Source organism: Schistocerca cancellata, chromosome 2 (genome assembly GCF_023864275.1).
Source record: "Schistocerca cancellata isolate TAMUIC-IGC-003103 chromosome 2, iqSchCanc2.1, whole genome shotgun sequence".
Lineage (NCBI taxonomy): Eukaryota > Metazoa > Arthropoda > Insecta > Orthoptera > Acrididae > Schistocerca > Schistocerca cancellata.
The window spans coordinates 1,096,237,330-1,096,253,498 of NC_064627.1; the positions used below are offsets into that span (position 1 = coordinate 1,096,237,330).

Below are 16,169 nucleotides of genomic sequence, written 5' to 3' on the forward strand. Positions count from 1 at the left end.
ACTGCGTGGCGACTCAATTCTTTTATATTGTGGAACCGTAATTGAACTTCATGTTTTCAAGAATCCGTTTTGAGCCGAGCTATTAAATGAGATTTGCCGACATAACTTGCAATTTTACGTCAGTTTATAAATCTTTGTCTACTGCGGGCTCTGAATACCAACAGTGAGCATTGAACTCTGTTGTACACTACTGGCCATTAAAATTGCTACACCAAGAAGAAATGCAGATGATAAACGGGTATTCATTGGACAAATATATTATACTAGAACTGACATGTGATTACATTTTAACGCAATGTGGGTGCATAGACCCTGAGAAATCAGTACCCAGAACAACCACCTCTGGCCGTAATAACGGCCTTGATACGCCTGGAAATTGAGTCAAACAGAGCTTGGATGGCGGGTACAGTTACAGCTGCCCATGCAGCTTCAACACGATACCACAGTTCATCAAGAGAAATGACTGGGGTATTGTGACGAGCCAGTTGCTCGTCCACCATTAACCAGACGTTTTCAATTGGTCAGAGATCTGGAGAATGTGCTGGCCAGGGCAGCAGTCGAATATTTTCTGTATCCAGAAATGCCCGTACAGGACAAGCAACATACGGTCGTGCATTATCTTGCTGAAATGTAGGGTTTCGAAGGGGTCGAATGAAGGATAGAGCCGGCCGCGGTGGTCTAGCGGTTCTAGGCGCTCAGTCCGGAACCGCGCGACTGCTACGGTCACAGGTTCGAATCCTGCCTCGGGCATGGATGTGTGTGATGTCCTTAGGTTAGTTAGTTTTAAGTAGTTCTAAGTTCTAGGGGACTGATGACCACAGATGTTAAGTCCCATAGTGCTCAGAGCCATTTGAACCATTCTTTGAAGGGTAGAGCCATGGTTCATAACACATCTGAAATGTAACGTCCACTGTTCAAATTGCCGTCAATGCGAACAAGAGGTGACCGAGACGTGTAACCAATGGCACCCCATACCATCACGCCGGGTGATACGCCAGTATGGCGATGACAAATACACGCTTCCAATGTGCGTTCACCGCGATGTCGCCAAACACGGATGCGACCATCATGGTGCTGTAAACAGAACCTGGATTCATCCGAAAAAATGACGTTTTGCCATTCGTGCACCCAGGTTCGTTGTTGAGTACACCATCCCAGGCGCCCCTGTCTGTGATGCAGCGTCAAGGGTAACCGCAGCCATAGTCTCCGAGCTGATAGCCCATGCTGCTGCAAACGTCGTCGAACTGTTCGTGCAGATGGTTGTTGTCTTGCAAACGTCCCCATCTGTTGACTCAGGGATCGAGTCGTGGCTGCGCGATCCGTTACAGTCATGCGGATAAGATGCCTGTCATCTCGACTGCTAGTGACACGCCGGCCGCGGTGGCCGTGCGGTTCTAGGCGCTTCAGTCCGGAACCGCGGGACTGCTACGGTCGCAGGTTCGAATCATGCCTCGGGCATGGGTGTGTGTGATGTCCTTAGGTTAGTTAGGTTTAAGGAGTTCTAAGATCTAGGGGACTGATGACCTAAGATGTTAAGTCCCATAGTGCTCAGAGCCATATGAAACATTTTTTTTATAGTGATACGAGGCCGTTGGGATCCAGCACGGCGTTCCGTATTACCCTCCTGAACCCACCGATTCCATGTTCTGCTAACAGTCATTGGATCTCGACCAACGCGAGCAGCAATGTCGCGATACGATAAAACGCAATCGCGATAGGCTACAACCCGACCTTAATCAAAGTCGGGAACGTGACGGTACGCATTCCTCCTCCTTACACGAGGCATCACAACAACGTTTCACCAGGCAACGCCGGTCAACTGCTGTTTTTGTATGAGAAATCGGTTGGAAACTTTCCTCTAATCAGCACGTTGTAGGTGTCGCCACTGGCGCCAACCTCGTGTGAATGCTCTGAAAAGCTAATCATTTGCATATCACAGCATCTTCTTCCTGTCGGTTAAAATTCGCGTCTGTAGCACGTCATCTTCGTAGTGTAGCAATTTTAATGGTCAGTAGTGTATTGTTGCTTAAAAACTCGCCTTGAGGAACTTATCGCGTTATACCTTATAAAGAATTTGTTTCAGAATGTGTCTATTGGTCTACAGCACGGTCGGCCAAGATTTCGGCAGTGGGCCTAGTCCGAGCAGAAGTGCCAAAGCGTTCAGCCTCGCCTCACACTTCCCCAACCACGAAGCCAAGATGTATAAGCGCGAGGAGCGGGAAGAGGGGATAACAGCGAAGGTGCGTCATTTAAACAGAAGTGCAGTCGCACTGCATACTACTTGGTTTTACATTTCACAACTCCCAACAATGTAGGCCACAAGCAAAAAAAAAAAAAAAGAAAATTCAGTATTATTCAATTATTTTTGGCCAGCTCACGATATAATTTTTATCTGGTACAAACTGTCGGCATACAGAGTTTTGCATTCAAGTTGCGACGTAATCGTTACTTATTTAGTTTCATAACTGAATAAAGGTCTTTCTTTCACACAAATATGTCGGTCGGAATATTGTAGCACTTTTGTAACTAGAATGAGATTTTCACTCTGCAGCGGAGTGTGCGCTGATATGAAACTTCCTGGCAGATTAAAACTGTGTGCCCGACCGAGACTCGAACTCGGGACCTTTGCCTTTCGCGTGCAAGTGCTCTACCATCTGAGCTACCGAAGCACGACTCACGCCCGGTACTCACAGCTTTTCTTCTGCCAGTATCTCGTCTCCTACCTTCCAAACTTTACACAAGCTCTCCTGCGAACCTTGCAGAACTAGCACTCCTGAAAGAAAGGATATTGCGGAGACATGGCTTAGCCACAGCCTGGGGAATGTTTCCAGAATGAGATTTTCACTCTGCAGCGGAGTGTGCGCTGATATGAAACTTCCTGGCAGATTAAAACTGTGTGCCCGACAGAGACTCGAACTCGGGACCTTTGCCTTTCGCGGGCAAGTGCTCTACCATCTGAGCTACCGAAGCACGACTCACGCCCGGTACTCACAGCTTTACTTCTGCCAGTATCTCGTCTCCTACCTTCCAAACTTTACAGAAGCTCTTCTGCGAATCTTGCAGAACTACAACCATAGAAATTTTACCCGAAGTCTTAACACGTGTGGAAGCATCCTGTCCTTTCTTCTTGTCACTGTTTTTCAAACATTCGTTTCCTCACCAATTCTGCAGGAAACCACCTCATTTCTTATATTTATCAGCCGACTTTATTTTCAGTATCCATCTGCAACACCACATCTCATAGACTCCGATTCTCTTCCTTTCCTGCCGGCCGCTGTGGCCGAGCGGTTCTAGGCGCTTCAGTCCGGAATCCCGCAGCTGCTTCGGTCACAGGTTCGAATCCTGCCTCTGGCATGGATGTGTGTGATGTCCTTAGGTTAGTTAGGTTTAAGTAGTTCTAAGTTTAGGTGACTGACGACCTCAGATGTTAAGTCCTATAGTGCTTAGAGCCATTTGAACCATTTGATTCTTCCTTTCCTACTTGTCACACAGTCGACGATTTACTTTGTGAAATATGTATGTCTCTCACATGTCGTATTTTCATAGAGGGAAGTCCAGTAAATTGGACTTCCCCCATCCTAAAGCTGACCACCTGGTTCTTGGCTATGTATTCTCCTGAACTGTAGTGGGACCAAGTGTAGGTGATATTTTGGCTTCTACCACTCTGCGGCGAAGAGCACAAGTTTCACTTCTTACTTATCAGTTCACTGTTACGTTTTCGTAATGGGAAACTTTTACATTGTGCTACATTTTTCACTATTTCTCCCAGGTATTGTCAGATAAGCCATTCAACATACACAGAGGTGACAGGGGTCATGGGATATCTTCTACCATCGTGTCGGACCACCTTTTGTCTGGCGTAATGCAGCAACTCGACGTTGCATGGACTAAACAAGTCGTTGGAATCCCCTGAAGAAATACTGAGCAATGCTGTCTCTATAGACCCCCTTACCTGCGAAACTGTTGCCGGTGCAGGATTTTGTGCACGAATTAATCTCTCGATTACGTCCCATAAATGACCGATGGGATGCATATCGGGCGATCTGGGTGGCCAAACCATTCGCTCAAATTGTCCATAATGTTCTTGAAATCAGTGACAAGTTCACCGATTTTTTGAAACATGACGTCCATGAATGGCTGCAAATGGTCTCCAAGAAGTCGAACACACAGAGGATTCAGTCCAGTCCATGTAAACACAGCCCACTCCATTATTTTGGACCCACCATCATCTTGCACATTACCTTGTTGACAACCTGGGTCCATGACTTCGTGGGGTCTTCCCCATACTCGAACCCTACGAACTCAAATCAGAACTCATCTGACCAGGCGACGGTTTTCCAGTACTCCAGGGTCCTAACTATGCGAGCTTATCTTCACAACAGAAAAGAGCTATTCCTCCAGCTGAAGAACGATATGAATACACGTTGGCTGCGGGATGTGTCTCATGGTACTGGTACTTTTCAGATGGCGATGGAAACAGAGTATGTCCAGAGGATGTGTACGTCCAGCTTATGGCCATTTTTCGGACCTTGAGAAAGATCGAATCATTTTAATGAGGGGCACGGGAGCATCATACGGACAGATGGTGCAGACAGTTGGTTGAATTGCATTGTCTTCAGAAACAGTGGTAACAGGATAGACTCGCGACAGCAGTGTGACAAGGACTGCAGTCAGGGATCCTTCAAGAAGGTCTTCACCACAAGAAGATCGTAGGATTGCTCGAGTGACTCTGATGAACAGACAGACGAGAACAGCTGAAATCCTGGTAAGGAACAGATTACTGGAAGCTGGTTTGAGACTTCCAATTGTCGTGCCGCCTTTTCTGCAGACACCACGCTACAGACAACACATACTTGCATGGTGTAGGGCGATATGGGCATTCTATGGTGTTCAGCAGTGAGTCTCTCTTGTGTTTATGACAGCCTGACGGACGTCAAGGCGTGCATAGATGACCTGGTGAAAGATCGGAAGAAGCAGCCATTTGTGAGACCTGTACGTCTCCAACTCCCGGAATTATGGTGTGGGTGACTGCTGCATACGACAAGAAAATTTGAGCCAGTAACTGAACCAACTTCTGACGTCATACTAGTCGGCTTGCCAGTCACTTTTCGTGAACGCTCGGCTCCGTGGAGGGCCCACGGGAAATCAATATTTTATTGAAAAGGTACCCACTAAAGGTCTTAATTTTATCGTGTGCTATCGAGAGCTTCCATATTTTTAAACAAACAGTCAAGAATTATGAAACTCATCTGAAGTAACTAGTCGCTTCACGCCGGAGACGGCTGCTGGCGCACGTAAGATGGTTGGTTGGTTTGGGGAAGTAGACCAGACAGCGTGGTCATCGGTCTCATCGGATTAGGGAAGGATGGGGAAGGAAGTCGGCCGTGCCCTTTCAGAGGAACCATCCCGACATTGGCCTGGAGTGATTTAGGGAAATCACGGAAAACCTAAATCAGGATGGCCGGACGCGGGATTGAACCGTCGTCCTCCCGAATGCGAGTCCAGTGTCTAACCACTGCGCCATCTCGCTCGGTGCGCACGTAAGACCTGAGGTGTAAGGTGCTGTGCTGTGACGTAAGCGCCACGGCCTGTCTATCTCGTGAGCGACGTTTCCTTCCAAGTGTGAGGGCATTTTGACGTCACAAGTAATATCACGAGGTGTACGGCAATATTGACAATTGATTCGGACAGCATGCAGTATGCCGGTTTAAGGCGGATTGAAAATGTATCACTAACAAGTCACCCTTATCATTAAAAGGCGGTTATTAACGCATCAACGATGTAAAGCTTCAAGAGATGCTTTGATAACCGACGCTTAAGGCAAACATTACGTGAATGGTGGTAGCGTAATGAATACTGTGGTGGTTTATAAAGTGGAAGGATGTAGATTCGCATCTTACAACATGCAAATATTTTTTTATGTTAGTTTTGTTAATACATTTTGGGCCATTCTTATGAATGTAATACCAGTGTTTCTGCAATATTCGATGTTATTTAACATTTACGTTTGATTAGAGAGCGAAAGACGAAATAAATATTTGGTTGTTTATTTCCGAATAAGTGACGATTTCCGAATGTGTGCTTAGGCAAGAACCTAAGAGGACAGCTTAAATTGTTGCAAGTGAAACGACGAACAATAACAATCGCATTCTATCTCGTCACAAATATTTCGAGCATACACTCATCTCACAAGTCCTCCTGCAAACCAATGTCACTTCTGGTTAGTACATTTCTGCCGCTTAGGACATGTGTGAGCTGTTACCTATGCGAGAGAGGCCCGCATCGAACGCTAACGAAAGTCGATAGCAGTTCCTGCGCTCGTCCATATTGCATGTGACATCAAAATGACGTCACGTTTGCAGAAAGTGTTGTGAAACGAGTGTTACCCTTCGTGGGGACTCGCATCTCGTGGTCGTGCGGTAGCGTTCTCGCTTCCCACGCCCGGGTTCCCGGGTTCGATTCCCGGCGGGGTCAGGGATTTTCTCTGCCTCGTGATGGCTGGGTGTTGTGTGATGCCCTTAGGTTAGTTAGGTTTAAGTAGTTCTAAGTTCTAGGGGACTTATGACCACAGCAGTTGAGTTCCATAGTGCTCAGAGCCATTTGAACCATTTGAACCTTCGTGGGGGAAGGTTGAATGCTCGCCAGTATGTGGCTAGAACAGTGAACCCTGTTGTCATACGTTTCACCAGCAGGCTAGCAAATGGCACATTCCAGCAAGCTAATGCAAGACGGCACACCGTAGTTCGCAATCAAAACGCCTGAGGAACGTATGGCTCGTTGACTGGACTGTCCAGTCCTCTGATATCTCAATATCTCAATCAATAGAACACGTCTGCGATGCAGTGGGAAGGCTAGAAAAAAGCACACGTGACTGCTCTATACAAGAAGGGCAAAAGAACAGACCAGCAAAATTACAGACCAATTTCCCTAACGTCGGTCTGCTGCATTATCCTTGAACACATTCTCACTTCGAATGTAACAAACTTGTCTTGAGACTGAGAATCTTATGTACGCGAATCAGCATGGTTTCAGAAAGCATCGCTCATGCGAAACTCATCTTGCCCTTTTCTCACGCGGTATACTGCGAACTATGAATGAAGGGCAATGGGCTGATACCGTATTTCTACATTTCCGGAAAGTGTTTGACACGCTGCCCCACTGCAGGCTGTTAAAGAATTTACGAACATATGGAATAAGTTCACAGATATGTGACTGGCTCGAATGCATGTCAAGTTACAGAACCCGGTTGGTTGTCCTCGACAGTGAGTGTTCTTCAGGGACAAATATATTGTCAGAAGTGCCCCAGGCAAGTGTAACAGAACCGCTATTGTGCACCATATACAGAAATGACATGGCGGAGTAAGTGGGCAGCAGTCTGCTTTTGTTTGTTGACGTTACTGTGGTGTACGGTACGGGTATCGCCTTGAGTGACTGCAGCCGGCTGGGTGGGCGAGCAGTTCTAGGCGCTTCAGTCTCTAACCGCGCGACCGCTACGGTCGCAGGTTCGAATCCTGCCTCGGGCATGGATGTGTGTCCTTAGGTCAGTTAGGTTTAAGTAGTTCTAAGTTCTAGGGGGCTGCTGACCGCAGATGTTAAGTCCAATAGCGCTCAGAGCCATTTGAACCAATTGAGTGACTGCAGGAGGATACAGGACAGAAAAATGTAAGTTAATGCGGATGAGTAGGAAAAACAAACCTGTAACGTTCGGATATGGCATTTAAAAATGTCCTGCTTATCTCAGTGAAGTTGTTTAAATATCTGGCAGTAACGTTCCAAGGCGATATGAAATACAACGCGCATGTGAGGATTGTGGTAGGTAAGTCGAATGGTCGAATTCGATTTATTGGGAGAATTCTAGGAACGTATGGTTCATCTGTAAAGGAGACAGCATATAGCACGCTAGTGCAATGTATTCTTGAGTACTGCTCGAGTGGTTGGGATCCGTAGCAGGTCGGATTAAAGGCAAACGTCGAAGCAATTCAGAGGCGGGCTGCTAGATTTGTTACTGGTAGGTAACAAGAGATGAATACACTAAACAGATTCAGGAGGAAGTAGGTTGCAGTAGGTACTAGGAGATGATGAAGCTTGCGCAGGATAGAGTAGCATGGAGAGCTGCATCAAACCAGTCTCTGGACTAAAGACCACAACAACAACAACAGGTTCGAACAACACAAGTGTTACGGACGTTCTTCGGGAACTCAAACGGGATCCATGGACAGTCTTTTCAGGGAACACCATCGAGAAAATTTAGAGAACCGGTATTTGAAGCTGACTGCAGAAAGATTCTACTGCCTCCAGCGTACATTCGGCGTAAAGACCACGAAGATAAGATACTAGAAATTAGCACTCCTAAGCTACTAAAAATTAGGACTCATAAGGAAGCATATACACTACTGGCCATTAAACACCAAGAATAAATGCAGATGATAATCGGGTATTCATTGGACAAATATATTATACTACAACTGACAAATGATTACATTTTCATGTAATTTAGGTGCACAGATCCTGAGAAATCAGTATCCACAACAAGCACCTCTGGCCGAAATAACGGCCTTGATACGCCTGGGCATTGAGTCAAACAGAGCTTGGATGGCTTGTACAGGTACAGTTGCCCATGCAGCTTCAGCACGATACCACAGTTCATCAAGAGTAATGACTGGCGTATTGTGACGACCCAGTTGCTCGGCCACCATTGACCAGACGTCTTCAATTGGTGAGAGATCTGGAGAATGTGCTGGCTAGGGCAGCAGTGGAATATTTTCTGTATCCAGAAAGGCCCGTACAGGACCTGCAACATGAGGTCGTGCATTATCCTGCTGAAATAGGGTTTCGCAGGGATCGAATGAAGGGGAGAGCCAAGGGTCGTAACACATCTGAAATGTAACGTCCACTGTTCATAGTGCCGTCAATGAGAACAAGAGGTGACCGAGACGTGTAATCAATGGCACCCCATACCATCACGCCTGGTGACACGCCAGTAAGTCGATGACGAATGCACGCTTCCAATGTGCGTTCATCGCGATGTCACCAAACACGGATGCGACCATCATGATGCTGTAAACAGAACCTGGATTCATCAGAAAAAATGACGTTTTGCCATTCTTGCACTCAGGTTCGTCGTTGAATACGCCATCACAGGCGCTCCTGTCTGTGATGCAGCGTCAAGGGTAACCGCAACCACAGTCTCCAACCTGATAGTCCATGCTGCTGCAAACGTCGTCGAACTGTTCGTGCAGATGGTTGTTGTCTTGTTAACGTCCCCATGTGTTGACTCAGGGATCAAGACGTGGCTGCACGATCCGTTACAGCCGTGCGGATAAGATGCCTGTCATCTCGACTGCTAGTGATACGAGGCCGTTGGGATCCAGCACGGTGTTCTGTATTACCCTCCTGAATCCACCGATTCCATATTCTGCTAACAGTCATTGGATCTCGACCAACGTGAGCAGCAATGTCCCGATACGATAAAACACAATCGCGATAGGCTACAATCCGTGATGGTACACATTTCTCCTCCTTACACGAGGCATCACAACAACGTTTCACCAGGCAACGCCGGTCAAGTGCTGTTTGTGTATGTGAAATCGATTGGAAACTTTCCTCATGTCAGCACGTTGTAGGTGTCGCCACCGGCGCCAACCTTGTATGAACGTTCTGATAAGCTAATCATTTGCATATCACAGCATCTTCTTCCTGACGGTTAAATTTCGCGTCTGTAGCACGTCATCTTCATGGTGTAGCAATTTTAATAGCCAGTAGTATAGATAGCAGTTTTTCCCTCGTTCTATTTGCGAGTGGAACAGAGAAGTAGTGGTACAGGGTACCCTCCGCCACGCGCCATACGGTGGTTTGCGGAGTATATATGTAATTTAGATGCAGATGTTTCCGTGGAAGACTCCAGCCGATTAATCTTTATGAACTGACAGAGCACGTGTTCCAGGTCTGACAAGAAACTCCTTAAGATAACATTCGGAGGCCGTTTGCTGCCACGAGATAAAGAATATAAGAGTGCACTCGTGGACGTCGTGATGACACCTGATAGTGATGTCGATGATGGACACCAGTTCCGACTGGGGTGAAGGTAGCCGTTGTGTTATGAGCATCTCGTAAGGTTTGATAACTATCGGACTGATGTCCCGTGGTGTAACATTTTTCCGTTTCCCTCAGTAGAGGCGGCGGCAGAGAGCGGACTGGGTGCTGACTCACCGTTGCGGCCCATCAGCTCGTCGAGGTCCTCGTCGGACATGGGCGGGTTCTCCTCGTCGATGGCGCGCTGCAGGTCGTCGGCGGCCACCTCGACGGCTGCGCCCGCCTCCAGCAGACGGCGGCGCGTCGCCTCCGCCGCCCCCGGCCGCTTCACCAGCACGTCCAGCGAGACCGTGCCGTTGGCCTGCGCGTCGCTCCACACCATCACGTCTGCCGACACACCGGACACACCCCGCTCACAAAACAACACAGTGTCTGACACGAGACATTCCACTGTATTAATGTGGTAATTTTGAGTATTGGATTATTTTTTATGTAATACACACGTGAGGCAATACTGACCTTACGACTTATCTTAGAAGAAAGATTAAGGAAAGGCAAACCTACGTTTCTAGCATTTGTAGACTTAGAGAAAGCTTTTGACAATGTTGACTGGAATACTCTCTTTCAAATTCTAAAGGTGGCAGGGGTAAAATACAGGGAGCGAAAGGCTATTTACAATTTGTACAGAAACCAGATGACAGTTATAAGAGTCGAGGGACATGAAAGAAAATCAGTGGTTGGGAATGGAGTAAGACAGGGTTGTAGCCTCTCCCCGATGTTATTCAATCTGTATATTGAGCAAGCAGTAAAGGAAACGACAGAAGAGTTCGGAGTAGGTATTAAAATCCATGGAGAAGAAATAAAAACTTTGAGGTTCGCCGATGACATTGTAATTCTGTCAGAGACAGCAAAGGACTTGGAAGAGCAGTTGAACGGAATGGATGGTGTCTTGAAGGGAGGATATAAGATGAACATCAACAAAAGCAAAACGAGGATAATGGAATGTAGTCGAATTAAGTCGGGTGATGTTGAGGGTATTAGATTAGGAAATGAGACACTTAGAGTAGTAAAGGAGTTTTGCTATTTGGGGAGCAAAATAACTGATGATGGTCGAAGTAGAGAGGATATAAAATGTAGACTGGCAATGGCAAGGAAAGCGTTTCTGAAGAAGAGAAATTTGTTAACATCGAGTATAGATTTAAGTGACAGGAAGTCATTTCTGAAAGTATTTGTATGGAGTGTAGCCATGTATGGAAGTGAAATATGGACGGTAAATAGTTTGGACAAGAAGAGTTTAGAAGCTTTCGAAATGTGGTGCTACAGAAGAATGCTGAAGATTAGATGGGTATACCATATAACTAATGAGGAAGTATTGAACAGGATTGGGGAGAAGAGAAGATTGTGGCACAACTTGACCAGAAGAAGGGATCGGTTGGTAGGACATGTTCTGAGGCATCAAGGGATCGCCAATTTAGCATTGGAGGGCAGCGTGGAGGGTAAAAATCGTAGAGGGAGACCAAGAGATGAGTACACTAAGCGGATTCAGAAGGATGTAGGTTGCAGTAGGTACTGGGAGATGAAGCAGCTTGCACAGGATAGAGTAGCATGGAGAGCTGCATCAGACCAGTCTCAGGACTGAAGACCACAACAACAACAACAGTAAAGAAGAAACAGTTTGAAGAAGACAGAACGTAAGTAACTGCAACGTGCATAACTGTAGACAAAAAAGTTCTTCGTTTTTTGCAACTTGACGAATTTGCACACAAATCCGACAACTGGTTAACGTGCTCAGTATGGGGGGTGACCATCTCTGGCAGCAATATAGACCTGACAACGACGAAGCATGTTGTGAATGATGTCATCAGTCTGATGTTGAGGCAGTAACGCCCGTTCTTCCTTCAGAGCTGCTCGCAAGTCTTGGAGAGTAGTTGGTGGATGCCGATGTGGTGCATCGCAGACGTGCTCCGTGGGATTCAAATCGGGACAGCGAGCGCGCCACGCCTTGCGTGCAGTATATTCCGTTTCGAAGAAAACATCAACCACCCGTGCTCTATGAGGTCGAGCATTATCGTCCATCAATACGAAGTCCGGGCCTCTGGGCCCAAAGTACCTCGCTACAATCGAATCACACATGAGGTACCAAAATCTCGTCACGATATCTGACAGCAGTTAAACCTTGCCGATTCACCCTTACAATTTCATGGAGAAGTGTTTGAGTGGTCAACATAATCCCCGCCCACACCATTTGGTATCCTCCTCAATATCGGTCTCTTTCCACAACGTTTGGATCCCGAAATCTTGTCCCACGTTCTCTCCAGATGCGACTCCGTCGAGAATCAGTCGAGACCCATCTGTGAAAAGAACATTGGCCCACAGTTCGGCCGTCCAGGTAGCATATTGACGACTCCACTCTACACGTTCCCTTCTGTGAAGACGCGTCATAGGTACAGGTACAGCAGGTCTCTGGCAGTAAAGGCCACTCTGCTGAAACCTTTTGTACAGCGTTTGCCTCGATACAACACGCCCAGTGGATGCTGACAGATCAGACCCCAGTTGCCGCGCAGTACCAACGCGCTACCGTCGTGCCCTTACAGCCAAATAACGGTTCGCCCTTTCTGATGTCACATGTGGCCGGCCCTTCCCTGGTCTTCGGGATACAGTTTCGGTCTCTATAAAATGTCATCACATCCGAGAAACAACAGCACGATTCACATTAAGCCGTCGGGCCCTGTCAGCTTGCGACTGTCCTGCTTCCATTTTTCCCTTGGCCCTCCACCGCAGGGAGAGTGGTAGACGTCGTCTCCTTGCCATACTGCAGCGTCTGTGACTGTGTGCACAGCGACTGTGGATGTGGATCTACACCTACATCTACATCTACATTTATACTCCGCAAGCCACCCAACGGTGTGTGGCGGAGGGAACTTTACGTGCCACTGTCACTACCTCCCTTTCCTGTTCCACTCGCGTATGGTTCGCGGGAAGAACGACTGCCGGAAAGCCTCCGTGCGCGCTCTAATCTCTCTAATTTTACATTCGTGATCTCCTCGGGCGGTATGAGTAGGGGGAAGCAATATATTCGATACCTCATCCAGAAACGCACCCTCTCGAAACCTGGCGAGCAAGCTACACCGCGATGCAGAGCGCCGCTCTTGCAGAGTCTGCCACTTGAGTTTGTTAAACATCTCCGTAACGCTATCACGGTTACCAAATAACCCTGTGACGAAACGCGCCGCTCTTCTTTGGATCTTCTCTATCTCCTCCGTCAACCCGATCTGGTACGGATCCCACGCTGATGAGCAATACTCAAGTATAGGTCGAACGAGTGTTTTGTAAGCCACCTCCTTTGTTGATGGACTACATTTTCTAAGGACTCTCCCAATGAATCTCAACCTGGTACCCGCCTTACCAACAATTAATTTTATATGATCATTCCACTTCAAATCGTTCCGCACGCATACTCCCAGATATTTTACAGAAGTAACTGCTACCAGTGTTTGTTCCGCTATCATATGATCGTACAATAAAGGATCATTCTTTCTATGTATTCGCAATACATTACATTTGTCTATGTTAAGGGTCAGTTGCTACTCCCTGCACCAAGTGCCTATCCGCTGCAGATCTTCCTGCGTTTCGCTACAATTTTCTAATGCTGCAACTTCTCTGTATACTACAGCATCATATGCGAAAAGCCGCATGGAACTTCCGACACTATCTACTAGGTCATTTATATATATTGTGAAAAGCAATGGTCCCATAACACTCTCCTGTGGCACGCCAGAGGTTACTTTAACGTCTGTAGACGTCTCTCCATTGATAACAACATGCTGTGTTCTGTTTGCTAAAAACTCTTCAATCCAGCCACACAGCTGGTCTGATATTCCGTAGGCTCTTACTTTGTTTATCAGGCGACAGTGCGGAACTGTATCGAACGCCTTCCGGAAGTCAAGAAAAATAGCATCTACCTGGGAGCCTGTATCTAATATTTTCTGGGTCTCATGAACAAATAAACCCGGCAAACACTACCCCGTTTGACAGGCTCCCTGACATCATTGTTGGTGTGAGTGTCTGTTGGCCGAATGCTATCTTCTGTGCAGAATACGATTGTACGGACATCTGTTGACAGTTTTGTATGATTATATCCTGAATTAGACGGGGAAATAGCGTTTTGCTGCTTTGATTTTGGTCACCACAGTATTTCATCACTATTTTGTAAATTTTTTTTATGAACGAATATGATTATGTAATTTAAATGCAATATCTGAAAAAAGAGTTATGTACCAACACGCAGGTACAGGCTGGTCTAGTCAAGGCGATTTGCTACTGTAAACATTCAAAGGGTGTATACAGGGTGTTTCTAAAATGACCGGTATATTTGAAACGGCAATAAAAACTAAACGAGCAGCGATAGAAATACACCGTTTGTTGCAATATGCTTGGGACAACAGTACATTTTCAGGCGAACAAACATTCGAAATTACAGTAGTTACAATTTTCAACAACAGATGGCGCTGCAAGTGATGTGAAAGATATAGAAGACAACGCAGTCTGTGGGTGCGCCATTCTGTACGTCGTCTTTCTGCTGTAAGCGTGTGCTGTTCACAACGTGCAAGTGTGCTGTAGACAACACGGTTTATTCCTTAGAACAGAGGATTTTTCTGGTGTTGGAATTCCACCGCCTAGAACACAGTGTTGTTGCTACAAGACGAAGTTTTCGACGGAGGTTTAATGTAACCAAAGGACCGAAAAGCGATACAATAAAGGATCTGTTTGAAAAATTTCAACGGACTGGGAACGTGACGGATGAACGTGCTGGAAAGGTAGGGCGACCGCGTACGGCAACCACAGAGGGCAACGCGCAGCTAGTGCAGCAGGTGATCCGACAGCGGCCTCGGGTTTCCGTTCGCCGTGTTGCAGCTGCGGTCCAAATGACGCCAACGTCCACGTATCGTCTCTCATGCGCCAGAGTTTACACCTCTATCCATACAAAATTGAAACGCGGCAACCCCTCAGCGCCGCTACCATTGCTGCACGAGAGACATTCGCACAGGATTGATGACGGCGATATGCATGTGGGCAGCATTTGGTTTACTGACGAAGCTTATTTTTACCTGGACGGCTTCGTTAATAAACAGAACTGGCGCATATGGCGAACCGAAAAGCCCCATGTTGCAGTCCCATCGTCCCTGCATCCTCAAAAAATACTGGTCTGGGCCGCCATTTCTTCCAAAGGAATCATTGGCCCATTTTTCAGATCCGAAACGATTACTGCATCACGCTATCTGGACATTCTTCGTGAATTTGTGGCGGTACAAACTGCCTTAGACGACACTGCGAACACCTCGTGGTTTATGCATGATGGTGCCCGGCCACATCGCACGGCCGACGTCTTTAATTTCCTGAATGAGTATTTCGATGATCGTGTGATTGCTTTGGCCTATCCGAAACATACAGGAGGCGGCGTGGATTGGCCTCCCTATTCGCCAGACATGAACCCCTGTGACTTCTTTCTGTGGGGACACTTGAAAGACCAGGTGTACCGCCAGAATCCAGAAACAATTGAACAGCTGAAGGAGTACATCTCATCTGCATGTGAAGCCATTCCGCCAGACACGTTGTCAAAGGTTTCGGGTAATTTCATTCAGAGACTACGTCATATTATTGCTACGTATGGTGGATATGTGGAAAATATCGTACTATAGAGTTTCCCAGACCGCAGCGCCATGTGTTGTTGAAAATTGTAACTACTGTAATTTCGAAAGTTTGTCTGCCTGAAAATGTACTGTTGTCCCAAGCATATTGCAACAAACGGTGTATTTCTATCGCTGCTCGTTTAGTTTTTATTGCCGTTTCAAATATACCGGTCATTTTTGAAACACCCTGTATGAAGAAGGGAACAATGTCGATGGACGAGGACGCGCACAGTACTGTTGGGTCCGGTACAGTAATGAGTCTGACAGAGGCGGTCAGGCGTATTGGTCGCTAGCGGCATGTAGTGCGCCACATTGCAAGCTACCAAACTAGAAGAACTGTATGTTCTGACCAGGCACAATTATGGTGTTAATTGGGCACAGTGCAAAAAACATCACGAGGAATTAATATGGAAGAAGATCACTGTGGGCCCAAAATTGTTAATTGCA

At 46.8% G+C, this 16,169-nt stretch overlaps 1 protein-coding gene across 1 annotated transcript in view; it reads right to left on the minus strand.

Annotated features, from left to right (window-relative positions):
• Positions 1-16,169, minus strand: part of LOC126163113 (carboxypeptidase B-like) — a 61,234-nt gene that overhangs the window by 37,233 nt on the left and 7,832 nt on the right. Inside the window, exon 2 of the mRNA XM_049920036.1 lies at positions 10,210-10,419. Coding sequence (XP_049775993.1) covers positions 10,210-10,414 — 205 coding nt within the window. The 5' untranslated portion in view covers positions 10,415-10,419. The remainder of the gene's footprint in view (positions 1-10,209; positions 10,420-16,169) is intronic.